Here is a 17,625-nt window from a genome sequence, read left to right as displayed (position 1 = left end):
TTCTAATGTTTTTGCAAATTAGAAACACACGAGCGCTCCGGTTGTATCGATAACCGTTAGGTACGATTACATCTGCGTACACAACTTCGTGTATCCAGTAACATGTGTCATTTAGCGTAAACCAATAAAGCAAACCAAAATGTCTTTGTGTATAGTCTAGTATAGCCTTACCAATATCATCCTAGCACGGAGACGTTCCAATCGTCTTCTTTATATCAAATTTTAATGCACACAATTAAATAGTTCCAAAATTTTCTGTGTATTTCCAATATGTAGAGTGATTTTATATTCTTGGTCATACTATAATTACCATTTACTTCAATTAAAGTCTCTATTACAACTAATTTAGTTTTTTTTTAGTTAACCGATAGTTGTGGTGACCATTGGTGACACAACCACCAGTGGCATGTAGGTGTAAGCTGTATTGATGAAGTTAAGAATGTACTCGAACGTATAATATATGGCTATCACTGTTCATTTAAAAGTAATGAAAGGGATCACAACATGTTTCTGTATAAGTGTTACGTTAGTGTAAACTCAGTGTTGAATAGGAAGTATTAAAAGAAGGTCGGTCGATGCTCCAGTGCTCAATGCAGCGGGCTTCCGGCGAGTAATCCGCCTGCCATACCGGGCTGGTCACTAGTTAACCCCATACTAATAGGTTTATAGTATGGCTTCTCTACTCGGAATGATAGACCTCGATAACTTAATGATAACTTCGTTAAATGCAATTAATTACAAAACAAGTTACGATTGCATTTTAAGTACGAATTACATTTTGTGCTATTTGGTTTTCACCATGGCGCTGTCGCTGTTGGCGGTGGTGCGAATTGGAACTAATAATAGAAATAAAATGACTTTTATAACATTTAAGGCGCGTAAGTCGAATCGAAGCAAAAATATTTTCGAAGTAAAAACCTATCCATTTATATAAATATATAGTGCCCGCTTTAACATCTTAGCACGAATGGGCCGGCACGCCCGGTGAAATACCACGACCACACAGAAGACAGGCGTGAAATGGAAGCAATTTCGTGTTTCGTCTGATGAGTGTGGTGCCGGAGGCCTAATTTAAGTCCCTTTCTTTTTACCACTCTTTTCTTATAAGAAGAGGTTGGGAAGAGGACGTGGATTTGACAGTGGAGGAGATGCATAGGAAGGGGAAATATGCTCTTTATGTGCGTCTCCTCCTCCGTCGGACAAGGATAGGCAATGCATCTGCAATTGCGGATGTCTATGGGCAGCGGTCGCTTCGCCATTTTGGCGATTTCAGGTGACCGCTTGCTCGTTTGCCACCTTATGTTATAAAAAAAAAATCAATGCAGTTGAGACTGCAGTGACATATGTATTCATTCGAATTCTCTTTGATAAAACGGTGACAATATACGTCATTGAAGTCAAAAACCATAGAGAAAGAAAGAGACACATAATGTTTTGATATTGTGAAATAATTTCAGCCATCAATGTTGTAGGCAATCTCGGAAATCGTGTACATGTGCGCGGAACATGCTTGTTCAATAGCTGTATTCTGATGTTATCTCGCTACATTTCTATATCATATCTGAGGTGTTCTAATGCCCTACTTTTACAAGCTATAGAATTTATAGTAAGCCCTTGTTATACGAGATATTCCTTTCACCATCCTAAGAAACTATACTCCTAGAACTTAAAACTATAACTGACGGAATCTGATACTCCTAATGGTAACATAAACCTAACCTTAGTGTGTTAACTAAAACTAAAGCGACTATTAGTACTAAATAAATTAGAATTTTACTGGTATCGTTCGAATTTTCTAATTAACTTATCTATTGTTTAGTGCACGCACGATTTAACCCGACCGCAGTAAGGCAAGCAGTAACAAATTAACAATTTCAACGAAAGTATTGCGAAACGATTTGTTCTCGCTTTTCTGATGAAATCGTTAGATTAGTTAAAAGTAAATGGTCCGCAATCAGGCAGATAAACAGCGAATTTGTTATCTTGTTTGGGAAATTATTCCTTTTCTATAAGCTGCCAGCTTCTGAACTTGTTTTTTCTTTTTTTTTTGTTTATAGCCCGTTATTGTGTCCGAGATGTAATACGTTAAAAAAATGAAAAATTCGAATAGGTTATATCTTTAGATCGTTATGAACGAGGGAATTAAATCAACCCAAAAGACTAATTTTTGCACTTTCCTGCACATTAAAAGTAAAATATAAGTTTTTTAACTATGAAGTTTTGAACCTTTATTGCCAAATCGCAGGAATAATTTACAATTGCAATTTGAACTTGCAATTGGCCATTTACAGCGTAAATTATTGTCTCTTGCGATATTTTCAAAGTTCATGTCAATTACCTTGCTAAGTGGGTCATAGAATGTCTGTATTTTAAAATACATAACTTTAAAGTATAAAGTATATATATTTCTGATTTAAAGATGTAACTTAATACATTATGTATGTTGGCAGGATTGCGTGCTCTGCGAAATTACCAATGTCGTTCTGAAGGTCACAGAACGACTGGATCTAGACCAGTTTCTTTTGGGTAATAATTTTAAAATTCAAACGACACATCGAATTTTAAATAATACGATTCAGTGATACTTTCTAAATGTTTTTATAGTGGCCTTGATAGTTTCGATTGTTCTAAATTATGCACACGTTTAACATAGTGAAATAGATACGTTTTTATATTACTTTTAATTAAATTAAAAAAAAACAACTACTCTTAAATTAAAATGACGTAAAATCCTTCATTCAGAAAATTAGTGACATAAAAAACAACTCGAAAAAACTATGTTTTTTTTAGTTTTTTCGAGGCTAGGCTATGGCCTACTATAACAAAAAGAAATCGATGACTAAAAATAGTAAAATAGAACATAACTTGATATAACCAATTATGCTCTAGACTGGGAAAATCCAATTAGCGTTTCCCAATTACTGAAAAGCAAAACAATTTCCCAGATAACATTCTAATTAATATGTAAACCGTCGCATCTCATATTTTCCAACTAAACTGGTGACTATCGCATGTCAATCTAAAGTAAACTTTAATGTTGTATAGATAAGGTTTTTAATAAACAATCAAGTGTGTTATCATAATGCAATCCCAGCAAACTTCGTCTATGAAATTACTTACGGCTTATTTCCATGGCTAAAGTGCTCGCGATGCAGACACCCATTGTCACACGAAAGTAGTCTCTGTTTGTACTATTAATAAAAACTACACTTCGATAGTTGTTTAAAAATTTACAATAGTTTTGAATCACACGATTGTCCACCGTTATTCTCGATATAAATCGAGTTTGACATTGATGTTTCCAATAAAATCCTATTAGTTTTTTTATCGGAAACCGGTACAAAGAAGCCACATAAGTCACACACTTCCGATAATTTAATTATTAAAACATCCTTTAAAACGAAAACTTGAAAATTGATTTACATGACACTGATTCTCGCGTATTATTTTAATACTAAACTAGTCTTTCACAATTATCAGAATCGAAGCAAGAACACATCCACTCGACTTCAGAGTCAACATCGGACTGCGGTGAAGGAGATTGTTGTGCGCTTTGCTTAATAGCCAGCGGTTCTCAAACTATACGCGAAAATACAATTAAAAAAAAGGTTAGCAATGTAAACATTTAATTACGATTATATTTTATTTGATAATTCACATAAGTCACAATATAATTTGAGGGGTATAAAATTAAACTAGTTTCAGTCCAATTTTTTTTACCGACTTCCCAACATGAAGATTTTTGTTTTTAATTTCTAAAATTAGGCAAATCAAATTGTTGGTTGTTTAAGGAGTTACTGTTTGATGCGCTCAAAAACTGGAGAAAAGTTGTGTTTACTCATGTTTTTACATTAAATTTGTACGAATATTTAATAAAAGTAAACTCGGTTTACTCAAACATAAATATTGGTATATTATAATAGACATAAAAATGATGTAACTGAGAAAATCATCAATTCCACTTTCTAAAAAGATGAAAAGTTTGACAACCACTGAGTTTCTCCTACAAATAATTATCTTGTACAATTTTAATAAAAGCGTATGTTTTGTAAAATAAATCAAGGTTTATTAATCTTTGTTAATACTAACAAGTACTCGTAATTATAAAGATTTTTTTAAACGGCCTCCGCGGGCTCTTAAATGTATCCTCCATCCTTGACGTATATTAATTAACAAAAAAAAAATCTATTTTATACGCCATTTAATTTATATTAAAAATTAGAGGTTGCAAGGTGAAGTGTAACTTTAGTCTTTCGGGGATATGATTTTTTTTAAATTAATATCAGTATAATCTGTTAATTTTAAAGTAGTCTCGTATCGTCATCAACTTGCCCTTATTCCTACGGAGGGTCGGCAAAGTAATGCTCATCCATACATTTCTATCAGCCGTCATATCTGAATCCACAACCTTCTTAAGCATATCCTCTTTCACACAATCCATTCGTTCTTCGGTCTTCCTATTCCTTTGTAGCCACATTCAATCTTCATACTAGTCTTGTATGACCGTACTATATTGGTCATTGCCTATCTATTTACAATTATAGAAATTCAATGTTTTAATTCCAATGCACTTACAACAAACAATAACAGTATATCTTCAATACATCTAATAACTCATTCTACGAGTAGACACGGAGATATAAACATGAATCTTACTTCTTACTAATATTATAAATGTGAAAGTTTATATGGATGGATGTTTGTTTGAGTTTGTATTAAACGGGTGAACGGATTTCGATAATATTTGGCATAGATGTATAGGATAGTCTGGAAGAACACATAGGCTATTCACTTATGTTCTTTTCAACCCCACGCTAACGGAGTCGCGGGCGGAAGCTAGTGTTTATTTTATTTTTACTATGATATGGAATAAATTAAACATCTTCAAATCTAACTGTCATCATTCGTTAAAATAACAGACAATCTAATTAATCTACTTATGATCGGTTTCCCAGCTACTTTTAACTCGTTACTGTTGGTTCTACAACTTCATGAAATGCGTTTCAGAACTACGTAACTTGAGTTTTATTCCGTTGTAACATATATCACTAATGAATTGCTAGGTAATGGCAAAATATGTTGAAACTTCAGAAACTCAGCATTAGATAATTATTCAGAATTAATCTGTTTTTGCAAACATATAGCTTTTCACAAAATTATCAGGCAAATTAGCCAGAAAAAAACCTAACGTATTACGTTATAAAACCGTAACGCTATTTGATTCGTTAACTATTTACAGTACAGATAACATTAGTGTAAATTATTGCTATGGATCAATACGAGATGCTCTGTACAGAACAGACGCCAAGGCGCCGCGCGGACCTATATTTTCATCTAAAGTCTATTACGTAACCCTTGTCACCTAAATATCAATGTATTAGATAGAGTGCTTTCAATTTGTAAAATAACTTTGACTATAGAATATAGAATCTATACTATTATAATAAAGCGTAAACACACACTTCTTTGTTGCAAAAAGATGTCTGATTCTTTTCTTAATAAAAAGCCCTACACTTACGTCACGCTTTAGGCTGTATATTTTCACGCCATTAAGCTTATGGGGTAAATATTTTGAATAAAAACCCTAATGTGGAAAGAGACCATAAGTTGCTGCCAACATCAAGGAAGCAAGATTGGCAAGGTTTGTCATGTCATGTCATTTTGACTTTTGCTGTTGATAATTTGACAAATGTAAACAATAAAATAAAATTTTCATAATTCCATGCGGATGGAGCCGCACGAAAACAGCTAGTATAGAATAAAATACATTGACATTAGGTTGATAATAAATAGATAAAAAAATACAGCAGAATTGATGTTTTTGTACAAAGTTTGTTATGCGTAGAACGGAATATTGTCACAAGACGCACTACACTTTGATAAACATAAACGTTCTTTTGTTTCTTAAAAATATATGTTTATACGAAACCACAAACACTAGAGACGCGATTAATTTGTCGGAAATGTAGTCCTATCTTGTGTGCAAGGTCGCGATGAAGTGAAGCGAATGTGAACAATATTGCAATAAGAGGTGTGACGCAAAGAGGTTTGCTAAGCGACATAGTTCCTGTTCGAATACGATTGAGGCTACATAGTATGTTTTCTTTTTAAATCTGTTGCAGTCGTCTTATGATTAGTTTCTGAAAGTCTAACTACTGTGTATAGTTGATTGCAGTATTTATAAGAGTTTGTTAATCAATAATGCAGACACAAACATTGCGGTTAGTAAGTTCTAGTAGTCCAATATTTATCTGTTTAAATATCATACAAATATTATAAATGCGAAAGTTTAGATGGATGGATGTTTGTTAGAGTTTGTAGCCTAAATGGCTGGACGGATTTCTATGAAATTGGGTATAGATGTAGAGGAAGAATACATAGGGTACTTGCTTTTTTTTTTTAATTCCACGCGGATGGAATCGCATGCGAAAGCTAGTTTGACATAAAAATTAATTAATTTATACCATCATTCAAGAGCTCTATCAATCCAATATATTCTTATCAGAAATGGCGGAACCACTTGAGAACTATTATGTATATATAACATAATCTATACTATTATAATAAAGCGTAAACACACACTTCATTGTTGTCTAAGATGTCAGCAATTACAGAGTATTTTTGAATAACTCTTTTTTGTAATAAAAAGCCCTACGCTCACGTTACGCTTTAGGCTATATATTTTCCCGCCATTAAACTTAGGGCTATATATTTTGGATAAAAACCCTAATGTGGGAAAGAGACCATAAGTTGCTGCCAACATCAAGGAAGCAAGATTGTCAAAGTTTATCATGTCATGTCATTTTGACATTTGCTATTGATAATTCAACAAATGTAAACAATAAAATAAAGTTTTCACAATTTCATGCGATGAAGCCGCACGGGTACAGCTTGTATCATAATATTTACCTACGCCTACACAGTTTGTGCACACAATACACGTGGCATATATATTTGTTAAGTATGTACATATTTAACAAACGAAATGTTTATTTTAAACGTTATTGTAAACGTGTCTAAAAACTCAACAGTTTAATCCTTTCCGACATATTATTTGCTTTTTTATTATCAAGGTAATTATTCTAACTGTAAATTATTACTTGAATTATGTATGAAACCGCACTAAAGGGTTATGTATTAGTTCAATACAAGAAATATTAATAATGCTAGTCTTTTGTTATGGTTTACGCTATCTTCGTCTTTAGACTAATGTTACATCACGATGCATTCAAGCGCAGCACGATCTAGTTTCGAAACGCACCTCACAATGGGGTAATAAATGTTAGTCGTATGTTACTTTTAGGACATCAAAACGGCTCCTACGGAAATAGTTATAACATAAAAAGTGCAGTTAAAAAAAATACGATCTTCCAATGTTGGTTTTCAGGACATTAAGATCTTTACTAGAGTTTAAAAAGCACTAATAGCCATCTTATCGTACTAATATTATAAATGTGAAAGTTTAGATGGATGGATGTTCGGTAGAGTTTGTAGCCTAAACTGATAAACGAACATTGATGAAAATTGCTATAGATGTAGAGGATACTCAGTTTTGTTTTTTTTTTAATTCTACGCGGATGGCTTGGGGAAAGCTAGTTACATAATAAAATAAATTCAGGAATACTAAGTTTTATTATCAGAAAGATCAAAAAACATTATTTGCCTTATACTAGAGTGTACTGTACTTTTGTAACCACTAATGAGAATAAGTTTTGTTTGATTTTTGTTTTAAACAGAAATACATAATTTAAAAACGCGTACATATGTTCGAAATTATCTACAAGGTTCTCAGTGGACTGATATATTTTTTATAACTATTTGTGGTTCAATTTTTCTTCGCCGCTTCATTATTAATAGTCAATGATCTTAAACTAAGACAAAATAAATTACCAAAAAGCTTATAAAATACTGAAGGTTTCGATGGGAATGATAATTTCTTCTTAAAGGAAAATAGGCACAGGGTAGGGACTCCGGGAAAGGATTAGAATTCTGGAACAAGGGTTCAAAAGTAAGTAACGTTTTCAAAACTGTAGATAATCGTATTTGTTTTCTATCTTAATTAATCTATGGAAGTAGTGTTGTATTGACAATATGTAAGTGACAAACGAGAAAGCGGCCACCTAAATTCGAAAAATGGCGAACCCATCGCAGCCCACAGTTTTACACAATTGCAGTTACCTTGCCCAAAATTAATCCACGAAGGAAGGAACAGAAAGAAAATATTTCCTCTTCCTATGCGTCTGTCAAATTCACTTTCTATTCCCACTCCTTGTTATCATAAAATGATGGGAAGGGAAAGGAACTAAAATAATTTAATAATAATCTATTTTAGTCCATATTGCATTTTCCTTAAACGGATTAATTGTTAATTAAAGGAAGCAATAATAGTAAACTTTCACATCTTAGCGTAATTATAAAACGGATATCCACCAATGATATAATATTGTGGGAATCTGATCGCTCTTTTAGTTCAATAACAAGCGAATTTTGTAATTGAGAAAAAACCGGATAAAGTTTCAACCAATAATTACCAATATTTCAAATCGTAGGAGAAAACAGTAATTCATTAAAACACGCCTGCCATCTATCTGAAGAAAACTTTTTTTGATGTATTTTACTAACGACAGATGGCGCTGTATTACATTTATTATTGACAGTACGACAGTATCAAGACGATTCAAGTATTAGTATAGCGTACTCACGGTATGTGCGCGAGTATGGCGTGGGTCTGAGCGGGCGGCCGCGCTGGATGGAAGCCAGCAGCTGCTCCCGCGGCGTGGTCTCTCTTCGCGGCGGCGGCAGCTTACGTTCCGAGGCCTGATCAAAAATTAGATGACATTTTTTATGAAAAACGGTATCGAAATATATAAGTAAGTAATAAAAAATATGTTTTTTTATGTGGAGTTAAACAATATAATTCTTACCTTTCTGAGTGGCGGCCTACTTCTAATAAATTCGAGAATCATCGCATGAGCGTCCTTCTTCACACTGTTGACAAAGACAAACATTACAAAATTGTTCATTATTTTTTGCATAAATAGACGTCTTTTTTGTGATAAAGTTCACATTTAAGTATTTAAAAATTCCTTTATAAAAGTGTAAAATCAACAAAAGTTACCTCTGAGGTATTGATCCATCTACTTTTCTTAAAGTATATCTTCTTGATCTGATATCATCCATTAGTATTTCGTACGGAGTCAACTCGTACTCGATGGGGGTCCTAGAATAGTTGACCTTCTTCAGTTTCACTCCCATCCGCAGCTCTCCGATCACTTGCATCCAGAAACGCGCCTGGGAAAATAAATAGCAATTAACAGTCACTATTGTTTGCTATAAAATTAATACAGGCGCATCCGATGATGAACACAAAAAGCAAAAATTATGACTTCAGCAATAACATTTAAAATTGAAATAGTACATGCATGTTATAAGGCATGATAATAAAATAAAACAATAACATCAATATTGATATTGATTGAAGCAATGTTATTTTCAGCACAATTACATACTTGCAAAGCTCTCCAAATCCTTCGGTTTGACTATAAAGGAGATTAAACGAAGATTTATATTTATGTGTATACAGTTTGTTGTGTTTTATATTCCTTACATTTTCGTTTCGTAGTTACTCAATTAAAAATAATTTAAACTTCGAAAGAAATCCTTGAAACGGGCATAAAATAAGGGCTGCTTTTAGGCTCTTATAATAGAGGTCACGGACAACAGCTGTATTAAATATCAACATACTATTTTAGTACAGTCTGTAAATAAATGTTCAGTGACATTTTGTCCAGTTTGGTTCACGTGTGGTTGAGTGACAACAATGCAAGCTATTGCAATATTATGAAATGGCTTAATATAACTACGTTATACATTAAATTCAGGTTAATAATTTTTGACTAAAACTCTTTGCAAAAATGTACGTTAGAATTTAGAATTATCGTCAAACACAAATAATACTTAACAAAATTCTACATTTCCTAACAAGATTCTATAAAATTTGTTAATCCCTTCCATTTTAAGCGTCTTCGTAATCGCCCGGAAAACAACTAAACCTAATATAAATATTAGCGTACAAGGAATGTCCATTAGCGTCCACCAGGTGACTCCCGCGTTCACACGGCCATTTGCAATTAATTCACAAGAGAATTCCTAGATCATTGTCCGCCATTAATATTACATGGTTCATTACACACGCATTCGCGCGCTTTTCATAACCTATTACCTCACTGATTTTAAACTACTTAAAAATATTTCATAGTTATTTTCGAATAGTAAACCGTATGTTAGAGTATCAGAGTTCTTTTTGCAATGCAATGATTAAACAATTTGATTAGATATATGCAGTACGTGTTATATACTTTTGCGACATTGCAAAACGTTTTTTTTCGTCCTTGAATACAAATCGATTAGTATTTGCATTGCAGGCGTTTGAACTTGAGACATGTAGTGACATGTCAATTTAGGATTTTAAACAACACATTACTAGAAAATGACGCAAGTTAAAAAGTGTTTTTAAATATTTAATTGAAATTCAATAAAGTTATATTGAAATCATTACTATTATACTTAGTGTAACTTTAACCTACTGCATTATTTTCTTTAAGTTACCAGAAGGCACTTAAGTTGTTTATTTACGTAACCTCTTACGATACGCAAACTACCTGGAAAACGGCGACGTGTACTGAAGCTTACTTATGTTACTTACTAAATTTACTGCAGTTATAATAGCTTGGTTAGCTTAGCTTACACTAAGTTATGTCACAACCGATTAGCGTATTTCATATTCCTAGTTTCCTATATTTATATTTGTTTAAACTATAATCTTTGTGAAACTCTTCTGCATATTTAAAACCAGTTATTGGATAATCTATGACGTGCCAGAACATAGCTCGAGAATTAAGTACTCATGAAATCAAGAGAATTATTTGTAACTAACCATTTATTGAAATAGACAGTGTGTTTTATATCAAGAGTCTACTCGCAAAAAAAGTCCTAACTAGACTTTTGGTTTATCATTCTCCGGCTCTGGGAACGTTTAGATCTCATAACATAATCCCAGTTGCAGTTGTCTCCAAACGTACCCAATCTGAGAAGTGCAACGTGTCCAGATGTGTTGCGGAATCCTCCGCAGCGCCCATGTTCCGCGCGCCGCCGACACGCACACGCACCAGGAACGAGGCCAGCTCGAGCGCCTCGGAGAGCAGCGCGCGGCACACGGCGCGGTAATGCGCGCCCGCCGCCTCACGCGCGCCCCGCCCAACACCACCGCAGTGCCACACACAACGCTGAAGAAACAATTGCTACATTAGTAAACTAAAAGTTTTACATCTATGGCAAATTTCATTGAAATCCGTTCAGCCGTTTAGACTACAAACTCTTACAAACGTCCATCCATCCATCTAAACTTTTGCATTTATAATATTAGTATGAAGTATGAAGCATAATAACTAATTCACTACTTGCACGTATCTGTACCTAAATATCGTACTAGCTTCTTATCATTTTCTACACTATCGTTATCAATACAGAACTTTAAAAACCTATAAAACTTGAATCGTTAAATTGCAATATGCTTTCTCAATGTCAACAATAATTCGACATTAACCGATACTGCACTTCTGCGGAGATAAGATAATGCTATTTTTAAAAGTTAACGTCCTTTGTATTGAAAATATGCTAATCATGATTACGATAACAAACTGAATCAAATGAAGTAAATTTTACTCAACGATAAAGTCAGAATAATTCCGTGATATATTTAAACGATTTTGACTTGACGTATGAACCCTTAAAATAACAAATGTAGGCCAGGCCACATTTCTAGGTTAAGCTGGACTTGTGCAGTTTTCTATGCAAGCTATTCAAAGGGTTGAGTTTTATTTCCAACAACTGTGATCTAAATCACATTAATTGACCTAAAACAACAATAAGCATTCGTTTAAATCATAAATACGAGTGATATACACTTATAGGTTAACACAACATAACCGTAGCAAAGTAAGACAAGACAGGGTTAACCTTTAGTGAAATATTAATGCGGACATCAAGTTTTGACCCACATCATGTACGCATGTCCCGGTGAAAAGCGGACAGAATTTACCAGAGCTGTGTGACTATGTGAATATATATTTTAAACTATATCCATAAAACAGGGCAAGAATTTTATAAAATAATAATTGAATAATTAAGTTTGTAAAATAGAATAAAAATACATAAATAATAATTTGTATAGTATAATGTCTCACGAAAGTTTTAATAAGTTAATAAAAATCTAAAAAAAATGGAAAAATAAAACATCGACACTTTAAATAAAATTAACATTTGATAACATCTTACTTTACGTATGTAAATTATAGTTTGGGATTTGGTTGTTTATGACAATAAACACTAAAATAAATAACAAAATTATATCAAAACTTACGTTTGTCAACGCGTACGAATTTCGATTGACACAAGAACGTAATGCGAAAAATAAACTAAGAGTTTTCTGACGATTACCAGAATCTTTTACAGAAACACTTATCCTCTCAAAAATAATACGTAAAACAGTTAAAAACGTAATAAAAGAGACAAAACACAAGAAATAAAACATTTCAACATAAAGAAACATCACAAACACAAATTAAAACCTAATCAGAAGACATCCATTTCAAACATAATTTTTAATCTACCTACATTATTTGTTAAAACCAGCTTATTAATAAACAGATTATAAAAAGGGCAAAGAATATTTTTGTCAATGAACATACCCCTGAATTAAAAGAAAAAACAATTTTTTACACTCGAAATCATCGTTAATGTGGACAATAACACAAACTATCGTATTTAATCAATACTAATATTATAAAGAGGAAATATTTGTATTTTTGTATATATTCTTTCACCGTTAGAAAGGTAATTTTTCTGTGAGTAACATAGGCTTTATTTTTTAATTTCACGCGGGCGAAATCGCGAGCAACAGCTAGTTAACTACACTATCAAAAGTTGGGTATAAACAACAATTAATTCAAATAATGGAGCGATTGAAACAAGTGAAAGGCTATTGATAAGTACGATAACTAATTCATTGCGCTTTTAGACACGCAACCGCAGATATAAGCTAGACAAATGTATCAACATCCACGCATTTAACGCAAATTAGCATACATAATCGGCACTTTACTTTCATCGCCTTAAAAGTATTGTAACGATATAACTGGTTATATGGATGGATATGCAACACGACATTATACAATAAAAACATATCTTTAAGTTCTAAGAAATTAAGTTTGAGATTAGCTCGTTAATCAGTCATTAAATTAATTGTTAAAAAATAGAAGACATTCCGAAATCGAAACTGTCCAAATGTGTGGGATGTAATGTTTATTAGAAAGAAAGTGGTATTGATCGCTTGTTTGTAGTTTTTGTCGGAGTAGATTTTTTTTGAGAGAAATTAATTTATTTGTTCAAAGCTTTTAATAGAACTTACGTTATTGCCTTACATTAACGACATCATTTAACCCGGAAAATGTGTATTACTACACTAACATAAAGCTCCATTTGTAAAATTCAAATTCATAGAAACCAGTAGATATCAGTGCACTTATAAGCTTTCTAAAATCGTGATTATTTAAAATGCAGACATTTTTAAAACGTTTGTCACTTAACATTCTCATTTTAATGTCACAAATATCTGACACATTAAATATTTCAAAACATGGCGTCCATAATCAACTTACAATATTTAAGTCTTGCATTACGCAAGCGATGATACGTTGAGAATAAATTACTTCGCATTAGAGGCCGAAATGCATGGAAATGCACTCTACTGATCTACTATCGTAACATTTAAATACACATAATAATATAGATTCACTTAACAAGTCCGGTACGGCCCGCGGCGGCTAATCTGACACCAGTGAAAGTCCACGTCACAACAGCGTGTGACGCAACATAACGTCATATTGAAGAGCTATTTAAAGCGGGCTTACACGCACGATGAGTTAAGAGATTCAACAACGTGAATAAAATATTACTTGATTTAATATTGATATTATATTTTAAAATAACATTTTGAAGCAGTTTAATCACTTTCATGTAATGATTTATAAATGGTACTTTACAAAAAACCTCAATTTTTGTTATATTTACTTAAACTTTGAATAAATATGACTTGACTGCAAAGCAATTATTTTCTATGTAAAACGGTTCGCTGAAAATCTCAAAGAAAATTTATTCCTTTGGTGAATTCCTTTTCAATCGTAAAGCCGTAGGTACTTCTGTGAAATGTAAATAGAAAGATTCTTCACCTACTTTTGGGAAGTCATTTTATCTATACTAATATTATAAAGAGGTAAGATTTGTATTTTTGTATGTATTGAAATAACTCAAAAACTACTGAACCGTTTTTAAAAATTCTTTCACCATCAGAAAGGTAATTTATCTGTGAGTAACATGGGCAATATTTTATTATTACTAATGTTTATTATCTATTAATATTACATAAACGATAGCATTTTAAAAACTCTTGAAATAACCTTTAAAGTAGTTCCTCAATATGTTTACAAAATCTTTGTTGTACATGTAACCCTAGCCTTATAATGTTCACAAGAGTGTAGATATATAGCTAAAAAACGCCATGCTACCCAACATTGAAGATAAATAAATACCAATGATTCATCTCTAGAGATAACGAGGTGTACCGTATTACGAAAAGTCCGGCCTATTAAATGTCGGTAGCGTCTGCTAGTGCCTATGTAGGTGACCTGATCAATACTGTCAGCTTTACGTTAATCAACATTGAGTAAAACTATTAAAAATAAAAACTTAAGGCGTATACTTAACGAGTTATCTATATGTAAAATGTGAATAGGTGCGTAACAGGTGTTAACTTATTTGAAACTAGACATCCAGAACACTGGACTGCAAATCAAGGAATTTCATCCACACTCCGAGTCGCCCTAGATCTAGAAACCTATACTAAGTGACTCAACGCTCAATTAATGATTTTATTATATCTCTAGTTAACTACAAGAAAGCTCTATTAGAAGGATGCTCTAAAATCTAATCGCATTCTTATTGAAATTCGGTAATATCTAAAAGTTCAAACCCATCAAATTTGCTCTAGTATTGCATGTTGCTCACCTCTATAACATCTTTGAGCATGAACCGTCGGCAGTGCGTTGTGCGACGTGGCGCAGGCTCGGCGTCACGCTCGATTCCTTCATCGTCGGTGTCAGCGCGCCCGCTCTCCGACGTTTCCGAGCCCTCCGACATGCCGCATTCCTCCTCCTCCTCTGAAACATTCAACCCCAATATTAGTCTAACTTCTACTAACCAGGGAAAATCACCGCTTTAATAATGAATATAAATGTTAATAGAAAACAATCTTTATAAAGATTTTTAGGTTATGTTTAATTTAATCGAATGATAATATAACCTTCTTTGTATAGATACTTGAACATCAGTTCTCGGAACAGTACTCGATAGATGAAAGTTTACCACTATTAATATTATACAGAACTTTCAATTATTTTTTCGCCAGACAGTAATTTACATGCTAATTTAATTTGTTCATATTTCGCTGGCGATGTAATAAATAGAAACCAAGTGAAATTGTAGTTAATATCGTAATATCCACGTTCAAATTAACGAAGACCTTGAGAGCCACGTGTGGACCAGTTCGTATTGCAAAGCTTCGATCACGATTCGATATACTTTATTGACACTGCTGTTGTAGGGTTACCATATATTATACTTTTAATAGAACGATTTCAAACTAATCTTAATGCATATTGTCTAACCGATGAATTCAATAATCAATCGTTGAGATCGATCTGCAAATCAACTTTTCATAAAAATGGAATACAAAGATTACTATTATCTAATTATATTATTGAAAAAGAATATCAAGTTTTTATCTAGCTTCAAATGCAATGTTTCAAAAACCTCTACCGATATCTACAGCTACACATTAAATTTAGTACCGAAAAGGATAGTTTTTTGGTCACCCCAGTGTACCCAGAATATCGATATGAGATTGCGCAAGCGCACATTTACACGATCTATCAATAGGAGGCGTTAGCTTCATACTTGACATTGGTCACGGATTACCCGCGCATGGGGCTGTCGCGTGCCGATCACGCAACCGCTGCCAATGAACTTGCAACATTGTTTTAACTATTCAAATATCTAAGCCTTACACCATTTAGCACGCAGAAAGAATATTAATTAAGTTTTAAGTGACTCCAATCTGTATTTCCATCCATTTCAGTTTTATTATTTTTCAGATAACAATCAATAATGTATTATAATAATTTTCAAGACATCGTAAGCAATGTGTATATAGTGGTCAGAGTGCAAATGTCGTACAAGAATGGACACGTGGTAGGCGCCGGCGTCAACGCGCCGCGCGGCCGTCTTCCTACTGGCTGCAAATTGCCTAATCGACTATGACTAGCTGTACTCTGACTTAGTCATGATCGCCTGGTACTTTGTAGTTACATTGTTAATATTCACATCGCTATACTGTTTTACACACATGTAAATCACGCATAAACCTGAGATTTTTTTAGATAAAAATTGATTGGATCGTACTACTGAAGTTTTCTATCAAAACATTTGTATAACATATCATCTCTCTCATCCACTATAAATAAAACAGAGACAACAATACGTGTTGTAAGTGTCGCGTGTAGAATTTCACGGTTACATAGAGTTTTCTTTTTTCACTCCAGTCATATAAACACATCGTGGGACATTCACTAACCGTTGCAGATAAACCGTTGGCCGAGTCGATTGTGGTGGATTCCCAGAGATGTCTCCTAACGGAACGTAATTAGACGTTACGCACTATGTTAATGACTATCGAACAGTTAACGCAAACACATTAACAGAACTGCACAAGTGCACTGCACAGTTGTGCGACAAGTTATAATGACTTATAACTTTGACATAAATTTTAATACGTTAACATGTTTCACAAAACTTCAAACATAACGGAGAGTAAGTTAAGTATTATACAAATCTATACATAAATTGTTTTCTTGCATAAATATTTGAGAAATGTCAGATAATTTTAACACGAAATTAGATGTTGATTACAGAAGAAAAATCCTCATTGTAACTGTAATATTTACTAACTGTTCCCGTGCGACTTCATCCGCATAATTGTTTACAAGTTTCAAATTATCAATTGCAAATGTCAAAATGTCACGACATGATGACAAACCAGGGCAACCTTGCTGCCTTAATATTAGCAGCTTGTAATTTATGGGCCCTTTCCCACTGTAGATAGTGTAGAAACTATTAAAATTTGTTTCCTTCTTTGTAAGAATATAGCATTTCAATATGTGTGGTCTTTACATGCATAACATTTATACTTTCTAGAGACGGCAGCATAAAGCGAAGTTATTACTTGTCGATACAAAAAAAGCAATATTTTACTCATGCCGACTTAAGGTTGTAGCAAATTTAAATTACGACTTCACGCAAAACATACATAATAACATTATATTAGCGAAGTATATCGAGAAGAGCATAAATCAAAATTAAGTACAATAAGCGTGCGTTCGCACGGGCAGACTTTGTACGCCGCGGTAAAGTTCAAGGTCAGCAGACTTTTTACGCCCACGAGATAGGTGTTCG

General features: G+C 33.3%; 1 protein-coding gene across 3 annotated transcripts in view; it reads right to left on the bottom strand.

The window, feature by feature from the left end:
• Positions 1-17,625, bottom strand: part of LOC106101300 (protein spire) — a 113,726-nt gene that overhangs the window by 21,657 nt on the left and 74,444 nt on the right. For all 3 annotated transcript variants that reach the window (XM_013280474.1, XM_013280476.1, XM_013280475.1), the window contains exons 4-8: positions 15,124-15,275; positions 11,082-11,285; positions 9,119-9,291; positions 8,925-8,988; positions 8,703-8,817 (exon numbers count right to left, since the gene is read on the bottom strand). In XM_013280474.1, coding sequence (XP_013135928.1) covers positions 8,703-8,817; positions 8,925-8,988; positions 9,119-9,291; positions 11,082-11,285; positions 15,124-15,275 — 708 coding nt within the window. The remainder of the gene's footprint in view (positions 1-8,702; positions 8,818-8,924; positions 8,989-9,118; positions 9,292-11,081; positions 11,286-15,123; positions 15,276-17,625) is intronic.

This window comes from Papilio polytes, unplaced genomic scaffold, assembly GCF_000836215.1.
Source record: "Papilio polytes unplaced genomic scaffold, Ppol_1.0 DF823991.1, whole genome shotgun sequence".
NCBI classification, from domain to species: Eukaryota; Metazoa; Arthropoda; class Insecta; order Lepidoptera; family Papilionidae; genus Papilio; species Papilio polytes.
This window is presented reverse-complemented; position numbering and strand designations above follow the sequence as displayed.